This window comes from Gopherus flavomarginatus, chromosome 5 (genome assembly GCF_025201925.1).
Source record: "Gopherus flavomarginatus isolate rGopFla2 chromosome 5, rGopFla2.mat.asm, whole genome shotgun sequence".
Taxonomy (NCBI): domain Eukaryota; kingdom Metazoa; phylum Chordata; order Testudines; family Testudinidae; genus Gopherus; species Gopherus flavomarginatus.
In genome coordinates, this window is record NC_066621.1 from 19,113,225 (window position 1) to 19,129,819 (window position 16,595).

The 16,595-nt window shown below is 43.3% G+C and overlaps 1 protein-coding gene across 7 annotated transcripts in view; it reads right to left on the bottom strand.

The window, feature by feature from the left end:
* Positions 1 to 981: 981 nt before the first annotated feature.
* The window catches only part of ILRUN (inflammation and lipid regulator with UBA-like and NBR1-like domains), a 56,312-nt gene continuing 40,698 nt past the window's right edge, over positions 982 to 16,595 (bottom strand). For 3 of the 7 annotated variants that reach the window (XR_007774408.1, XM_050953093.1, XM_050953090.1), the window contains one exon: positions 982 to 5,311. Coding sequence is in view for 4 of the 7 variants with exons in the window: in XM_050953093.1 (XP_050809050.1) it covers positions 5,276 to 5,311 (36 nt within the window). In the remaining 3 variants the exon portion in view is untranslated. Of the gene's footprint in view, positions 5,312 to 10,405; positions 10,661 to 15,889; positions 16,443 to 16,595 lie in introns of those variants that run through there. The other 4 variants (XR_007774410.1, XM_050953092.1, XR_007774409.1 and 1 more) reach the window with 2 other exon arrangements.

Sequence of the window (16,595 nt, forward strand, 5' to 3'; positions counted from 1 at the left end):
ACCACTTCATTACCCTAACAGATCGACTGTGAGGACCCCAACTATGGGGGTGTGAGGGGTGTGCCTATTGTACGTTTGTCACACCATGCCTGGTGACCCTGTGCCAGTACTCGGAGAGGTTAAGATCACGCATTCAGGAATCCATCCTTCAGCAGGCTTTGCATTCAATATTACCATAGGCTTTTGGAAATACATATCTCCATGCACTTCAAGACAAGTCGCCTACCATAACTTTGCCACCATCTTAGACATGTCTTGACATCTGTTGCAGCCTCCATTTACCCAACAACGAAAACCTGATCGATGGTAAGAATTTGGGAAGGATCTCTACATCCTAAAGCCGCAGGCAGAGACTAATGATGGCCCAGGTCTAACCTTGCCTCTGAAGGCACTGTGTGTGCTGGAGCTTTTGCTCTGATGGCCCCTAGGACAAGGTACTTTCCCCAGACGATCTGCCTCAGCACTCAAAAAAAAAAAAAAAAAAAAAAAAAAAAAAAAAAAAAAAAGAGAGAGAGAGAGAGAGGCCCAAATGTTGTCAACTGTCCCATATAGGCACCCTGTATCCATGTGGAGCCCTAATGGGGATTTACCTGAATGAAAAAGATTGCAGTATCAGGGCTCCTTTCTAACAGGTCATTTTTCATGTCAACTCCTATGTGAAGCCATCTGTGTTTTAAATGATCCCTCCTTCAGTGTCTAGTCTTGTTGGCATTTATATCTGAACTGGAAAAGTGCTTTGTTTTATTTCATGCATCCAATGCACCCTGAATCTATTTCCTTTAAAAATTTCTCCTTACATTTATTCATGGGGAAAAGAGAGGTAATGTTGAGTTTTACGGCACACTTGTGATGTCTGCCCAGCACCCCCAATGATCTGGGGATGGAAGCAAAGGAGGTGCATTTAACAAACATTGCACAAGTCACAGGACACTAGAAACCATTCCCACCTTCAAAATAAAATACTCTATAGACAGCTGAAGGTAATTTTTTCTGTGTTAATTTAATCATACAAATATTCATTTATACATTAAAGGAAAAAGCTTCCTTTTTTTGTATTATACCCAATGTGCTATCATCAGACTTCTCCCAGACTCAATGAGGCAACACGCCATCCTGTTCTACACATGCACTCCCCCCAGAGGGAATAACGACAGGCTGCAGAACCAACCACTCACTCGCACAAGAAAAAAAAAACAAACAGGGGACAGTGTGTATTTCCTAGCCCTGCAGACTCTGATTATGCTCACACCCATGAGGTCTGGGAATGCACTTGCATCCCCAGTTGTGGGGTCCCAGACATCTCCCAAACCCTGGAGGTTTCAGGATGCATTCTTTCTCCCCACCACACACGCACACACCCCTCAAGACATAGGGCAGCAGATACTCTCTATCATGCCAAAGCAGGCTAGACACCCCTTCCCAGGTACAGAGCACACTTCCAGCCAGAGGGGCGCAAAGCTTACCCAGGCTTTCCCAGCCATGTGACAGGATATACTTGCAACCCAGACTTGAGTCACATAGTGAGATACAGGGATTACCAGGCATTTCCAGACTCAACAGCTCACACCACACTTGAGGTTCCATTTAAAAAACAAATATGTATTGGAAGTTTAAATTTCCTTTTTTGAAGAGATTTCCATTTGCCATGCCCTCTCAGGACTCCAAGACCCTCCTCCCCACAACAGCAGCAGCCAGGGAAAAGCAGGGACCAGAGCCAACTACAGACCCTCCATAGCTACAGCCTGTCTGAGCCCAGTGGGTACCAGCCCCTTTGTTCCCAAAATCAGGGACACAAGTCTGGCTTGGGTAACACAGCATAGGGCAAGCTTCGTTGGGCCTCTTCCCTTGCCCAGCAGTCTCAAGCAGGTAACCAATTGCTGAGGCTCTGAGTCCTAGATCACATTTTAAAACGTGAGTACCTGAAATTAGGCATGTCATTCAGTATGGTTTTCAGAGGTTCTCCCTGCTGAGATCAATGAAAAACTTGGGTGCTCAGCACGTCTGAAAAATATCTGGCTATTTTTGGTTTAGGTGCCTAACGTTAGCCCCCTTCCCGCCTTAAAAATGTTGCCCTAGGAAAGCAGTGCAATTTCAGCCCCAACGATGACTAGCTGAGACCTTTGCTGAGCACCCCTGAAATCCTCTTTTGAAAATGTTGCAAACTTAAGAGTAGCTTAAATTTGGGGACTGGGTGCATTGCTGATTACCAGGGGACTCAGTTTTCACTGGAGAGAAGAAACAAGAGGCAGGTTAATTACCAATTTAAACATCTTCCCTTCGTTATCACAGAAGTATTATCACACTAACCAACACCCTGAAACAGTTATGAGCCTTTTGCAGTTATTTATAGAGATCATCCCCGCTGATAAGGGTTGTGTTTATGCTCCTGACCGATTTCCTAGGAAACAGCTGTAATATGTCAGCACTGACAGGCTGACTTATTGCAACTACAGCTCAAATCAGGCCCTGCCTTTCTTCACTCTGTGAATGACCCAATCACAAGGGCACAGCAGACTTAGACACGCTCAAGAGAAGAGACAACATTGAGATCTGTGCAGAATGGACTGAGAAGGCACAGGAACAACTGGGGGTGCATGACAGCTCTCTCTACAGAAAGGAACAAAATTCAATCTTTGCATTGGTGACAGGTGGATGTGAACATAGCCATCAGTTTGCTCAGGTGAAGCCTACCTGCCTGGGAACAGCAAAAGAGAAAACCAGAGTCAGGCGAGCTGGTTTTGAGGGTCGCCCAGCAGCCTTTGCCAGTACAAGGTCTGCAGAGTTCTGGGCCCAGTGGCGGCAGCAGTCAGAAATCCAGAACTCCTTGTTCCTCCTCCTCTACACAACAGACGGATGAAGCTGGTGTGAAGAGACCAATGAGCAGCCTTGTCACCTCAACTAACAGCAACACTTCCAGAAGGGACGCATGGGAGTGGGGGATGCTACATGCTGGGTACTGGATGTGCATGTGGTCATGCCTTGCATGCTTGTCATGACAGTTCAAACCTTGCCCACACTTCATCATGACAGTTTACACACTTGCTTCCTTGTGACTTTGATTAACATACCTCGCCCATAGCAAGAGGAATTTTACAAGACATATACAGGGTCTTACGACTACAGCTAACTACATGCAGCCCCCACCTCCTAAACTGCATTCAAAGCTCAAATGTGGATCTGCACCCCCTTCTCCAAGTCTAGCAGGCAGCCATCCCACCACAAGCCTTCAGGTTAACTCCCCAACCACAGCTGTGTAAGCCAGGCAGGACCTTCCTCCAAACTCCACAACTTTCTTCATCCAAGGGGTGATCCATTACAACCCTGTCCCCAGACTTATCTGTGTGTTTAGAGAGAGAGAGATGAAAGGGAAACTTCCAATCTTAAAAGGAAACACGTCCTTCGAAAGCCAGTGTCCAATAGAAACTAAAATATCAAACATCCACTAATGGAGCAATACCAGGGTAGCTGTTCACTGGGTTCTAGAGACTACAAGTATTCAAATGCCTCACCAAGGGTCTAATTCTTCCTTCGCAGGATACCAACAATTCCCACTAGCCTCAACAGGAGCTACCCATATGCCTGGGAGAATAAGGCCCATGGAAACTGTACTGAAAATGAAACTCTGCTTATGTCAACCAAGCAAACATGGGTGCTTGGGTGCAGACTAGGCCAGCCTAAAGCCTTGCATCGCTCTCACCAGCAGGCATACCATGCACTCAGCTCCCAACATGAATGGGTAGTTTGGGTGGGGGAAGGGGTTTGGAGGAGGAGGATGGGGGATGTTGCATATTATTGTATCTTTGGCAGACGGCTGTTACGGCCTGGTTCAAGTTTCTGAATTAGTGCCTCCCCTCCAAAAAACCCATTCTCTTCCCACTGCTTGGCTCTCAGTGACCCAACACAGCAAAGTCTGAAACAGAACTCCGCCACCCTCTGCAATTGCTCTGCATGGTCTCCTTTGCACATTGGTATCATTCCTCCGAGGACGCTCACAGCTAAATGACCCTCATGTCCAGAAAAGCTCTTCCTCTTCTGAACAGGCGGCTTGATGAGACCCATCTAGAAAGCTAGAGCTTCAAAGAATCTACAGGCCAGTAAAAAGGCGAAAGAATACAAGGCGCTACAATGGAATCCAGCTGATGATTTAACTTCTTGCTCTACATTCAAAAACAATTGGCCTCTGCCTCCTAAGCTAGTACTTTAATCACAGGAGAGAGGAATTAAAATTATACTTATATAAAAAGGGTAGGGATGTGAGGTTTAAACCTAAAGGGGCATGACTTTTGCATAACTTTATAATTACTGTTTGGTGAACTACAGCTACAGAAAGTTAATTTCCTCTTGGCACAAGACAGATACACTTGCCTGGCTGTCCTAGGCACAGCTACTGGACATCAATATTTGACAAACAAAACAGCACTTTAAAATACCAATCATTTAGGACCAGCTTCGGAACCCTAGTAAGTCTGTTTCTTACTGAAATATGTGTATGTATATTTCAAGTTCCAAGAGAAAAATGAACCTCCCAGGTTAATTCAATGCTGGAGTCCTCCCATCCTAATGCAACAGTTTGGTCTTTACTAAGGTTTCCAATAACACTAAAGTCAAAAGGGAAACATACAAAAACTGAAGATTAAAAGTCTGATAACTAAAAATGGCTGATACCACTGAAATTCACAGAGCTGGGTGCTGGGCCAATCACACATTAAAAACATCCAACATACAAAGAGAAGTCATTGCATGAACCCCAGAAGATGCTAAGCAAGCTCCCGTTCTGTAGCAAGCAAACACGACAGTTCCATAAAAATGCACTCTGTCCCTTATTAAAAAAATTATGAACAGGAAAAAAAAAAAATTAAACATTTGCTCAAACTACAACCGCTCTGTAGGCAAAATAATTTTTTTCTCTTTTAAAAAGATGGCTTTCATTTTAATTTTTTTAAACTTTTTCAGCTACCTAATTAATTGTGATAATGACTTCTAAAAAACAAAATCATGGTGTTGGTGTATTTTCTCTTTCTCGTAGCACTGAACAGCACTCCTAAAATTCAGCATTCACACATGCATACTTTAGTTTTGTTTTCCTCTGGAAACCACTAGTTTTAAGTTATTGGTTTTTGTTTGTTTTCTTCTTTATCCAGGTTGCGGAGGCAGAGAAGGGGATCCATGCCGTGTCTTCTAGAAGCCATAAGAACCCCCTTCTGTCCCCCATGAGTCAGTTCTTTGTTAAATTCTCCTCTTGACGGTACCCGTTTTTTTTTTTGTTTGTTTGTTTTTAAGACTGTCCAAAGGGATAAGGACCGTGGAAACCCTGAAAGAAAGTTGGAGACAAAATCAGTTTCAATAGACAAGAGACTAAACCAGCTGATCAGCATCAGCTTGCAAAAAGCATACCTACCCTCTCCACCCTATCCCACTGCTTGCATTTACCTCCTGCATTCTTCATCCCACATCAACTGACCACCTACTCCAAATCCATGTGTAATCCATGCTAAAAAACTCCACCTCTGCCTCCCTCTAGCACAAGGGTCGGCAACCTACGGTACACATGCCAAAGGTGGCATGCGAGCCAATTTTTAATGGCACACTGCTGCCAGCCAAGGTCCCGGCCGCCGGTCCCGCTCAGCCTGCTGCCAGCCTCGGTGAAAGAAACCCCAGGCCAGCAGTGGGCTGAGTGGGGCCGGCGGCCAGGACCCCCGAGCAGCAGCGGGCTGAGCAGCTCAGCACGCCACTGCTCTGGGGTCCCAGATGCCGGCCCCACTCAGACCGCTGCTCTCCGACAGGGAGTTCCTCCAAGAAGGGCAGGCAGCCGCCAGCCAGGGATTCTTCCTCACAGGGCAGTGGAAAGGCACCTCGGTGATCTTGGATGAGTTCCGAAGCCCCTGCCCACGGGGCACAGGGAGCACTGGGGGGACTGGGCTCTGGGAAGCAGCTGCATTAAGGCTCCCAGATGCTGCATGAGTGGCTTGTGTGATTCTCTCTTGGCCCCCGGACTTGAAAGGGGGAGCCTGGACTGGTGCAAGGCGCCACGAGTCGCAACTGGCCACCCTCTTTGTATGGCCCTACTGCTGCCTCATGCTGCCAGTCTCCTCTCCCCTTCTCTGGCACTGCATCTGCTCAGGAATGGGGCCACAACCCCAGCGCCCCAGAGCCAGCCGGGCAGTGGTGGGGTTGGAGGGGTTTTGTAGCCTCTGGAAAGAGCAGATGGAGACAGGGTGGCTCTTGCCATGTCTATGCATCCTAACATAGTGGCACTTCAGCTCAGGTGAGAGTGACCTCCCATCTGGGCAGCCTCCCCCCCCCCCCCCCCCCCTTTCTGGTACTGTAGTTGCGTAACCTCTTAAAATGCACATGCTACTGTCTTCTGAACTTGAAAAGTATGTGGGGTGTTTGTGAGACTCCATATTGCAGGGAGAGATGGGAGCCAGAAAGGGCGAAATCTACATGGATCATCCATTTAGACCAGGGGTAGGCAACCTATGGCATGTGTGCCAAAGGCAGCACGCAAGCTGATTTTCAGTAGCACTTGCACTGCCTGGGTCCTGGACACCGGTCTGGGGGGCTCTGCATTTTAGTTTAATTTTAAATGAAGTTTCTTAACACATTTTTAAAACCTTATTTACTTTACATACAACGATAGTTTAGTTATATATTATAGACTTATAGAAAGACCTTCTAAAAAGGTTAAAATGTATTACTAGCACATGAAACCTTAAACTAGAGTGAATAAATGAAGACTCGGCACACCAACCCCTGTTCTAGCACTTAGATCAGATATAGATGCCTTTAAGCTAATGAGTCTGGTCCTGCTTTTAAGATCCACAGATGAACCCAGGGGGCATCATTACACACGCTTCCAGCAACTCACCTCCGGCCCGTCATTTAGCCCTGACAATAGTCAGTTAACATGACTGTATGTTCTTCTGCTGAAGGCCACTTTTTGAACTTCTCTATACTGGGGATTTCAGTTATTGGTGAAAAAGCCCTGTAAACCCCATTTGTGCCCAAGCAGCTTCCCTCTGCCTGAAACCAGGGTAAAGCTGCACCAGTAAAATTCATTGTTTCCCTAGTCTATACTAGGGTATTGCAGGGCAAATTCTCAATATACATATGGCCTTTGTCTCCTTCTATAAACACTGCCACTGCCTCCCACCTGCTATGAGGAAGCTTCTCCTCTCTGACAATTTTAATTCCTACAAGATTAAGAGACTTGACATTTCTAGAATACACATTTTCGTTCAACGGAAACCAGTTGCCTCCAAAAATGGGAAAACGTTTAATAGCTTGTTTTCCTCCTGACCCATGAAGTGAAGTTATTTAACGTATCAGATCTAGCAGCAGGAGGTCTGAAACTAACAAGGACACTAGTTCTGAATCTCCCATGCTCTAATCAAGCCAACTTTCATGCATTTTATCATACATCAAAATGAAAGAGAGACTCAACAGTGTTGAGTCTTCTCTATAAATCAGAGGGGCACAGTTTACTGAAATAGCTGCACCAATTAAATTCCCTTTTTTTTTTTTAAAGGAGCATGAAACAATGCCAAGGAAAAATAAGAAAAAACGTATTATGCTCGGTTACCCAGAGACAGAAGGTAGGTCTTCTGGCATTCTTTATACAGCCTTGCTGTTACCTATTGTGTGGATGATGTAAAAAGATGGCCAGTGACCTAATTAAACATCAATCCCATTGCCTGCCTTCTCAAGCAAGGTATAAGACTGCTTTACCACTTCATTTCATGCAGGACAACAGGCCAGAGCAGCAAAAGAAACATTGTCTCCAACGTATTTTGCTGTAACTCCATAACCAGCTTGCTTTGCGACCCACAAGTACTGGAATTGGCTGTGAAGCACTGAGATGTTTTGCATGACACATACCAAAAAGCCCTGATCATATTGGCCCAAGTCTGGTAGGACGGGCTGGGTCAAGCTGCACACACATCTGAAGTCAAAAGCCCTATTGTATCTTAAAAACTAACATCATCTTAGACAGTAATGATCAAGTGCTGATAGGAGTTTAACCACAGTTAACCAGGCAAGAGTAATTCCCTGAACTATGCAGTGTCAAGGAACATGTGACACCCATAAAGCAAAGTAAAGTATCTTCCAGTGACTCAAAACTATTGCTGAGTCCAGCATCTACCAGGGGAGAATCGTTACTTAGTGGAACATTAGGCAAGAGCAGCATCTCGTAACTTCAGATTAGTCTGTAAGGGCCAGATTTTCAAATGAGCCTTGCAACCAACATCTTCTCTTCATGTGTTGGCAAACAAGGCCACTTGTGATATAAAGTAGGAGCGGACTGCTGCAGCTCATTTGATAAAGATGCATTGAAAAACTGAACTGAAAAGCTTGCGGCTGCCAAGATTTCAGCCTTGTCCACACCAAATGGCAATATTAACACCAAAAGTAGTGTAAGTAAAGCACAGCAACCTCTGCTACCTCGAGATAACAGTAGTCAGAAATGGATACAGCCTAATAGCACATCCTCTTGTAAGCACAGAGACAGTCTCTGAAGAGATTAGTGTGTGTATATATATATATCTCTATAAACAGTTGCAAGAGAAAGAATTCTGTCCTTAGATCTTTTCAACTATGTTAAAAAAAAAAGAGTCAAATCTTGCTTTCAGCAGTGTCTAATTTAAATATAAACAATTCTGTTAATGATTTGGGGTCTCAAACAAAACTAGATTTCAGTTCACTTTAGAGTGTGAGAAAACCACCCTACTTTTGCAGTACTTTAACCCTGATTGACTCATTTCACTGATGTGTATAAAGTGTGTCATCAACAGTTCCAGAATGGTTTCCAAATGGGTTTCTCTTGCAACTGCAAATTTGACCAGAAGAAAGATTAATTCTTCTGGTCAAATTAATCTTTGCTCTTATGATTACAGTAACAGAACCCTGGGCATACACACGACCCTTCACTATAGCTCATACTTACCTGTGAAGGGTATGTTTATACATGAACTCACTTGCATCTATTAATGATCCAAAGAAGAAAACTTTTCCCTCTCCCGCAGCAGTTTATTCACTACTTCCCACTGTTGCATCTTGCCCTTTTGGCTAAGGTCAAGCAAAGTACTGGCTTAACACCGGATATAAACCCTGAAAAGGAATGTATCCCACATCTGCAGGGAGTGACCTGAGTTAATAGGTCTATTTAATCTTTTATATTATTTCATGTCAATGTTTCCAGCGAAAGGAACTAAGTTTGATGCAGACAATGTAATTTAAAAGTCAACTTGTGGATGCACAGAAGAGCTTTGATTTTTTCATTAAGTCAACCAGTGTTTGAGTACGGAGAAAGGATAATACTCCAGGACTTAGATTTGAATCATATCCCTGGCTCTGCACACACCCTTGCCATGATCTCTAGACCACTCAAGCATTCTGTGCCTCAATTCTCCATCTGCCGCCTTTCTTCTACCTTTTAGCTAATCTGTTCAGATGGTAAGTGCTTTGGGGCAGGGACTGTATGTGTTTTCACTGGAATATAGTGTAATGGTGCCTTGATCTCTACTCAGAACTCTAGAAATTAGTGTAATACAAATAATAGCAGTGATCCAAAGAAGTCACAGCACCAAAAAATGTTGAGAGTGATTGGTTTAAACTAAAAGGTAACAGAGCTGTGTGAAAGTCATGATGTCTGAGAAACACGGTGCGAACATTTTCAGTTAGTGAGCATTCATTTTGCAACTCATTTCAGTTTCCATCACACTTCCATGAACAGACAATTTTCCCACCAGAAACACACAAGAAATCTCATATTTCCTGTACATTTGTAAAATTTTTAAAAACATTTCAGCTGAAAAAACTTCTATTTGAATCTTGTTTGGAAAATGGGACCCATCTTCAAAACAAAATGTGACAAGCTCGTGTTCTGCTTTGCAAATTTAGTTTTCAGTTCTTTCTCTTGTCTCCCCCCAGAAGTAAAAGTTAGTAACTCTGCGCTGAAATACCTTTGTCCAGATATTTACACAAATGAAGTGAATAACGAAATCTAAGGGCCAAATTTAAAAAAAAAAAAAAAAGAAAAGAAAAGCTGCTCCCATACTGAATATCTGACCACTTTATTTAGGTGCGTAAATTGGAGGTCAGCGCTTTTGGAAATCGAGCCCTACTGAGAAGTGCTCAGCATCCACAAGAGTCTGCATTTTGATCCATGCACCTAAACTAGCATAGCCACCTTTGCAAGATATGAGATCAAATGAGCCCAGCTGGGACCCTAAATACATTCCACCTGTGAAACTAAAATAGCGGTTGTGAAGAAGGAAAGGGTACATGCTCTAGTGATTACTCAAAGCAGCATTATCATTGCAAAAGCAGCATTCTTAAAGTTAAATCAAAATCCTACTTTCATCTCGGAGAGTTAATCTTTTATAAACCATCACAACACAGAAACTTACACACAACTATCTTTATTTCACCTTTGTTTGTGGCTGAATTTAGATGAATAAAAGATACGAGTTTTTTTTTTTTTTAAAAAGATGAGCTTTTTGATGCATGGCTACAATTCAACACAAAAGTCTCCCAGTGTACACTGATGGCAGCATCAGATAACACTACAAGTCCATCTCTCTTCCTCATCACTTCCTGGGCCATTCCTGGTCAGTGCTTCTCCAAACTATTCTGAGTTCTTTTGACCCATTTACGTAAACTAAATACAAACAGAAGAACAGAGTGTTGAGTTTTATTTTTGTTCCACACATGCTATGCAAATATGATGAGACAGCTACAACCACTGGGAAAAATAATCTTCCTACAATGCAGCTGCCCTCCAAGTTGATTTAACTAAACCAGTTAATTGCATCTATATTAGTCTTTCAACAGCCAGGTAAGACAACTCCTGGGTCCACAGAGAAAGGGGTTAAAACAGTTTAACCTGCAGACACGAATAAGCAGGAGTGTGATTGTCCCAGGAAGATGGTTAATAGCAATGCTGAGCTTGTGGCTTCTCCACACTTGATCTAAGTCAGTTCAACTACAATGGCTGTCAACTAACCAAGTTTGGAGAATAAATATGTAATCCAGGCTCAAAGTTTGTGAACAATGGGAACAAACCCTCTCTCCAAAGGGGAGGGCTCAAGAATCTAGGACAGTGGTTCTCAGACTGTGGGTTGGGACCCCAAAATGGGGGGCTTAGACTTCCTGGGGTCCAGGGCTGAAGCAGAAGCCTCACTGCCCAGGGCCAAAGCCCAAGCCTCAGAGTTTTAGCCCTGGCAACAGGGCTCAGGTTACAGGCCCTGTGCCTGAGGCTGAAGCCCTTGGTCTTTAGTACCCCCAGGGTGACAAGGCTTGAGGGGGCTCGGCTTTGGTTCCCCCTCCTGGGGTCATGTAGTAATTTTTGTTGTCAGAAGGGTGTTGCAGTGCTATGAAGTTTGAGAATCTCTGATATAGGAGATAAGAAAGAGAAACAAGGTGCTACTCCTTCCTCACCATAACGCTGGGGCCAAGTAAGCTGCCTATATAATTTCAGCCTTTGACAGTCCAAGAACCAAGGTACCCATCTGGAACTCATAGGGATGGCCCTGTTACCACCAAACTGGAGCATAAAAGTTAGGCAGGAGCTGATCAAATCATGGGGGGTAGAGGGAGGGAGACACATACTACAGAAGTAGTACAGAGTGCTTCTATTTAGCGTTTTAATAAACCATATTGGCATTTTGTTAAATTCTACCCATGTTTTTAGAGAAAGTGAGTCTCCTTACACATGATTTTGGTTCTCCAACAATTATACATCCACACTCCACGGTCTGCACTGCCACACAACAGTGTTCCAAATGCTTTGTGTGTGAAATGCTTGCCTGCCTCAGTGGCAGATGGTATGTCAAGTTGTCAGCAGGGCCTTATCTACACTAGGGAATTTTAGAAGACAATTTACACCTGTTGAGTTGCACTACAGGGAGTCTTAGCACAGACAAGAATCTGGCAGCTTCTGACACTTTTTACACCAGCAGGTTTAATCACAATCTCTGTTATAATCTGGAACCTGCCAGAGCTTTGGTTAAAGAGATACTTCCACTGGTACTGCTGTAGGGGCTGGAATTATCCACAAAATTTTCTAGTGCAGAGAATGCCTCAGTGACAATCTGAAATTGACTTTCAATTAAACTTCGGTTCTTAACTGACTGCATCAATTTTAAAAAGTGGACTTAGGTGCTTTTGAAAATTTTATCCGTACCCTAACTATCTCACTCATCCCTTCCTCCACTGATCTCAAATAACTTAATTAAACATGGCAATGAATTCACTCCATTTTATGTGTGGAGAAAAACTGAGCCACAAGCTCATTAAGGGACTCAACAGATGACATAGCAAGTTTGTGGCAGACCAGGAAATAAAACCCAGGTCTCCTGCCCTCTAACTATATGCTCAAACCATTAGAACACAGCTCTCCCATTTTGTTCTACAATGTTATGTCACTGTCACCTGGGATAAAGCCTTCTCTGTTAAGAACATGAGAGCAAAGAACCTAGCAATTTTAAAGTATCCATGTACACCTCTATCCCGATATAACAAGACCCAATATAACACAAATTCAGATATAATGCAGTAAAGCAGCGCTTGGGTGGGGCGAAGGGGGGGAAGCTGGGCAACTCTAGCAGATCAACGCAAGTTCGATATAATGCGGTAAGATTTTTTGGCTCCCGAGGACAGCATTATATCATGGTAGAGGTGTAGTTTCCCCTTTTCCCCAAAAAAACTACTCAGACATGCAGAACACAGAGTGCAAACCCCCCAGAGGAAAAGAACAGACAGATGGTGAGGCAGAGTGACTGCCATCAAGTACATGCACACCATGTGCTGATGAGGTGGTTTAATACTTCTGAAGTTTCCCTAAGGAGCCCTCCACCTCCCTTTAAACAGAAACCCAAGTGCAGGCTGAATCTTTTACATGCTATTCCTCCCTAGGGAAAAACTCTTTTTAAAGAAAGACTTCCAGCTTGCAAGAAGAGGGTGACAGCACTGGATCTAAGGCAATTTTAAACATGGGTCCAGAAACTCGTGGTGTCAAAGCTTCTGCTTTACTTGACACTCTGTCTACAGAAACCATTCACCAGAGAGGAACTGTGATCATGTGAATCCAGGGACACTGGATGAATGGAGAAGTTTCCTGATGATTTCTGGGAATGGAAACTCAGTTCTGAACTCCTCTCTCTCTAGTGCAGAAGAAGTAAGGCAGCTTTTCAAGGCAAAGTGCTTAGTCTAGCAGCGTTGGGCATTAGCTCGTCTTCAGAACAGCCCAGGCTCTGGAGGAAACCAGTTGCCTATTTTACTAAACCCTAGATAAAAGTGCAGGGCATAAGGCACCTCAGTAAGTGAATGAATCCACCCCCATTTCAAAAGCACCCGCAAGATCTCCTCTTAACCAACAGACAATGGGGCTGTAATAACAAAACTTCTGCCACAGATTTGGTGTGCTTTGCTTCAAAATCAGTCACAAAATTTTTTTGTTATATTTTTTATTTCCACAATTACCCAATTTAGGACCACAAAATGGTATGGCAGCTGCTCCCCAGTTGGAGCTTTCAGATCTTCAACAGGATCTTACACCAGTTTAGTCCAAACCTGAACAGCAGAATGGAAAAGGAAACAGAGGAAGAGTTGAGTAGATCTGATTTTTGAAGACCGCTTTTGGAAAACTGGAATCCTTCTGGCAACGAGAACTGAAGCTAAGACATCTGTCTGGATAGGAAAAGATCAACCTTGCAACAACAGGAGTGAGTATTTGGCACTAACATGCTTGCAGGAATTCTGAAGCCAAGAGGTTAAAACTAGTTTGTACCTTTCACTAATATTTGATCAGAGCATTCACTTGGAATAGGCAGGTTACTATTGAGCTGACAATCAGCCCAGTGTATTTCAAACAAAAGTAACAAGCCAGATTTATGACTTCAAGCAAAGCAGGTCAGCATATACCTGCTTGGCTACTACGGGAAGTTCTCAAACAGAGGTGGGAACTTCAAGGATATGAGATGCAAAAGGATTGGCCATTCTCTCCTACTGCTTCTTACTTGGCACATCCCAGAGTCTCACAGAGCTTTTGATTGTGAACATAGTGTGCCTCCCCAGCAAAAACCACCATGCAGTGTAAGTGTTCAGTTCCTGATGGTGATAGATCACACATCCATCCAGCTTTCACAACGTAATGTGTGTGAAGCAGTCTTAGATTGTTCTGCCAACCCAATAATAAATTCTGGATGTGACAAGAAATACTCCACCTGCATTCCGAAAATGCTGTCAACACGTAACAGATTCTGCCAGGAGCTTCCCACCAACTTTGTCAGCCATTTCAACACACAACAGGCTGTTATTTTTGCTTCCTTTAGAAAAGGTACCAAATACATTGAACACAAGCATAGATCGGCAAAGAGGTTACTGCTATTGACAGTCCCCTGTTGGAAAGCCACCTTTTAAAGTGTCGAGGTACTGTTTAGATACCAATTTACCATGGAAAGAACAGCACATGATCAATAGCACAGAAACTCTTCAAGGGCCCTGTATTCTAAGCAGGAGCTAATCAAATTAAATAATATTAAGGCCCAGTCCACTTCAGCTTCTGTCAAAAGACAGTGGAAATCTCTTGGCAGCCTGAAACAAAACTCTGAGCTTTGTGCACAAGCACTACAAGACCAGACCAGATTAGTGGGACTGTGATCTTTTTCCATGTCGGGAAAAGAAACCACGATTGTTGGCTAGCCCACTGAACTATTATTAGTTACCTTTCGGCTGAAAGCAGATGAGGGATCTTTTGTGATGGGTATCAGAATAAGTTAGAAGTAATGGATAAGCTAAACTCCAGTCAGTCAGAAGAAGGAATCACTAGAAGACAGGTTGGCCACCTTATACCTGCCTCCTGTGTCTAGACTGACTCATGTCAAAACAGATCATGATCCAAATGGATAGCAATGACAAACTAGGCCAGATTGTTAAGATGAATGTAACCCTTGCCCATGGAATTAGCCCCTTCTTCCTTTAGCTTTGCTCATCCAAGGTGTAGCTCCTGTCTGTTTCTATCTCTGTACCACCATGCTAGCTGTCACTGCCTTCCAGACAGTTAGGCAATATGGGAAAGAGATGATCCTTAAATAGCTACACCACATTTATCCCAACATTTATCCCAACCTAGTATTTCATTTGGGTTTCCAACACAGCTCATCAATACACTAATTTAAAACTTAAAACATCTACACTTTCCTAGTCTGGGCTTCTTAATGAGTAGCAACTCAGTTGTGCTATACTGTATCAAAAGATATGGTTGTTTTGACTTGTGGGAAGATGCATAGCATAGATTAAAGAACACATTTTAATAGCCTTGCCTCCTTTTTCACAGCACAATTTGTTTCCACCAAAAACGCCACACCTAGATTTTTTGCACCTGTACTTTATGGCAGGTGCAAATCTTAGTAGTTACATGCCTACCCAACTGAAGGTGCTAATCAAGTAAACATATGTAATAACCAAATTCTGCAACCAAAATGTGCAGACACAAAATGCTCAAGCTCATCTGAAATTTATTCCCAAGGGTCTGTCTATATTGCAAGTGAAAGCATGACTGGTCACAGGTATACCTACCTAGCTTTAATCTAGCTAGCATAGGTAACAACAACATACATGTGGTAGCACGGACAAACACGTAGAATACATACCCAGGGACTCTGCAGGACTTGAACTCGGCTGCTAACCCATGCCTAAGCCCACGACACCACATATACTCTGCTACTGTTACCCATGCTAGCCAAATTAAAGCTAGCATAGCTCTGCCTACCTTCACCTGCAAATGTGGACATATTTTAAGACTAGGACAATGAAGTTGTCATGTGCTACGTAAACTAGACTTGATTCCATCTGTAGCTGTGAAAAACTGGTAGATTAGTCCAGTATCTCAGCTGAATTAATGAGTTTTTATTTCAGTTCTTTGCATGTACTTAAAACACTTCTGAAAGGTGTCCATTTATCAATCCTGGAAATGCAGCCCTCTAGATACAGAACATATACATCATACAAATAACGACAGGTCAACTTCCCCCACATTATCGCACCAATGTGCCTCAGCCTTTTACAGAGGGACCACTTATGGGGATAAGCAGAGTTCAGTCAACAGGTACATTAGTCCTTGGCATCTCCATAGGGACCAATGATTTGTGATAAGGCCACTGTCCACCAGGGTCTGGACCAAAGCACAGTAAGCAATCGTCAGATAGTAAGAGCTTTCAGTCACTACTGATCGAGGCTGGATTTGATTTGGAATCTAGAGATGAAAAGCTTTATATCATTCCCAATTCCCTGAGCAATCGAGCTCCAACTTTAAAAGGTTGTTGAGTCCCATCTTGAAGCAGGACCCAATAAGTCTCATACAACTGTTGGTCTGAGGTGTATGATATGAAGAGGGTAATTGATAGTTTGCTGTACAATTGCATCTCCTATTTTGGTACCTGCTGTAAGTAAAAGTTAAACAAAGATGTAACCTCAGTACAAAGCGGGGTACTATAGAATGGATCCATTTGTACATTACAAGCAATTTAACCAGTTCATCTACAGCACTGTAGTTCCTAACATTAGGACTTTATTAAAGCAAACAGCAACTGAGT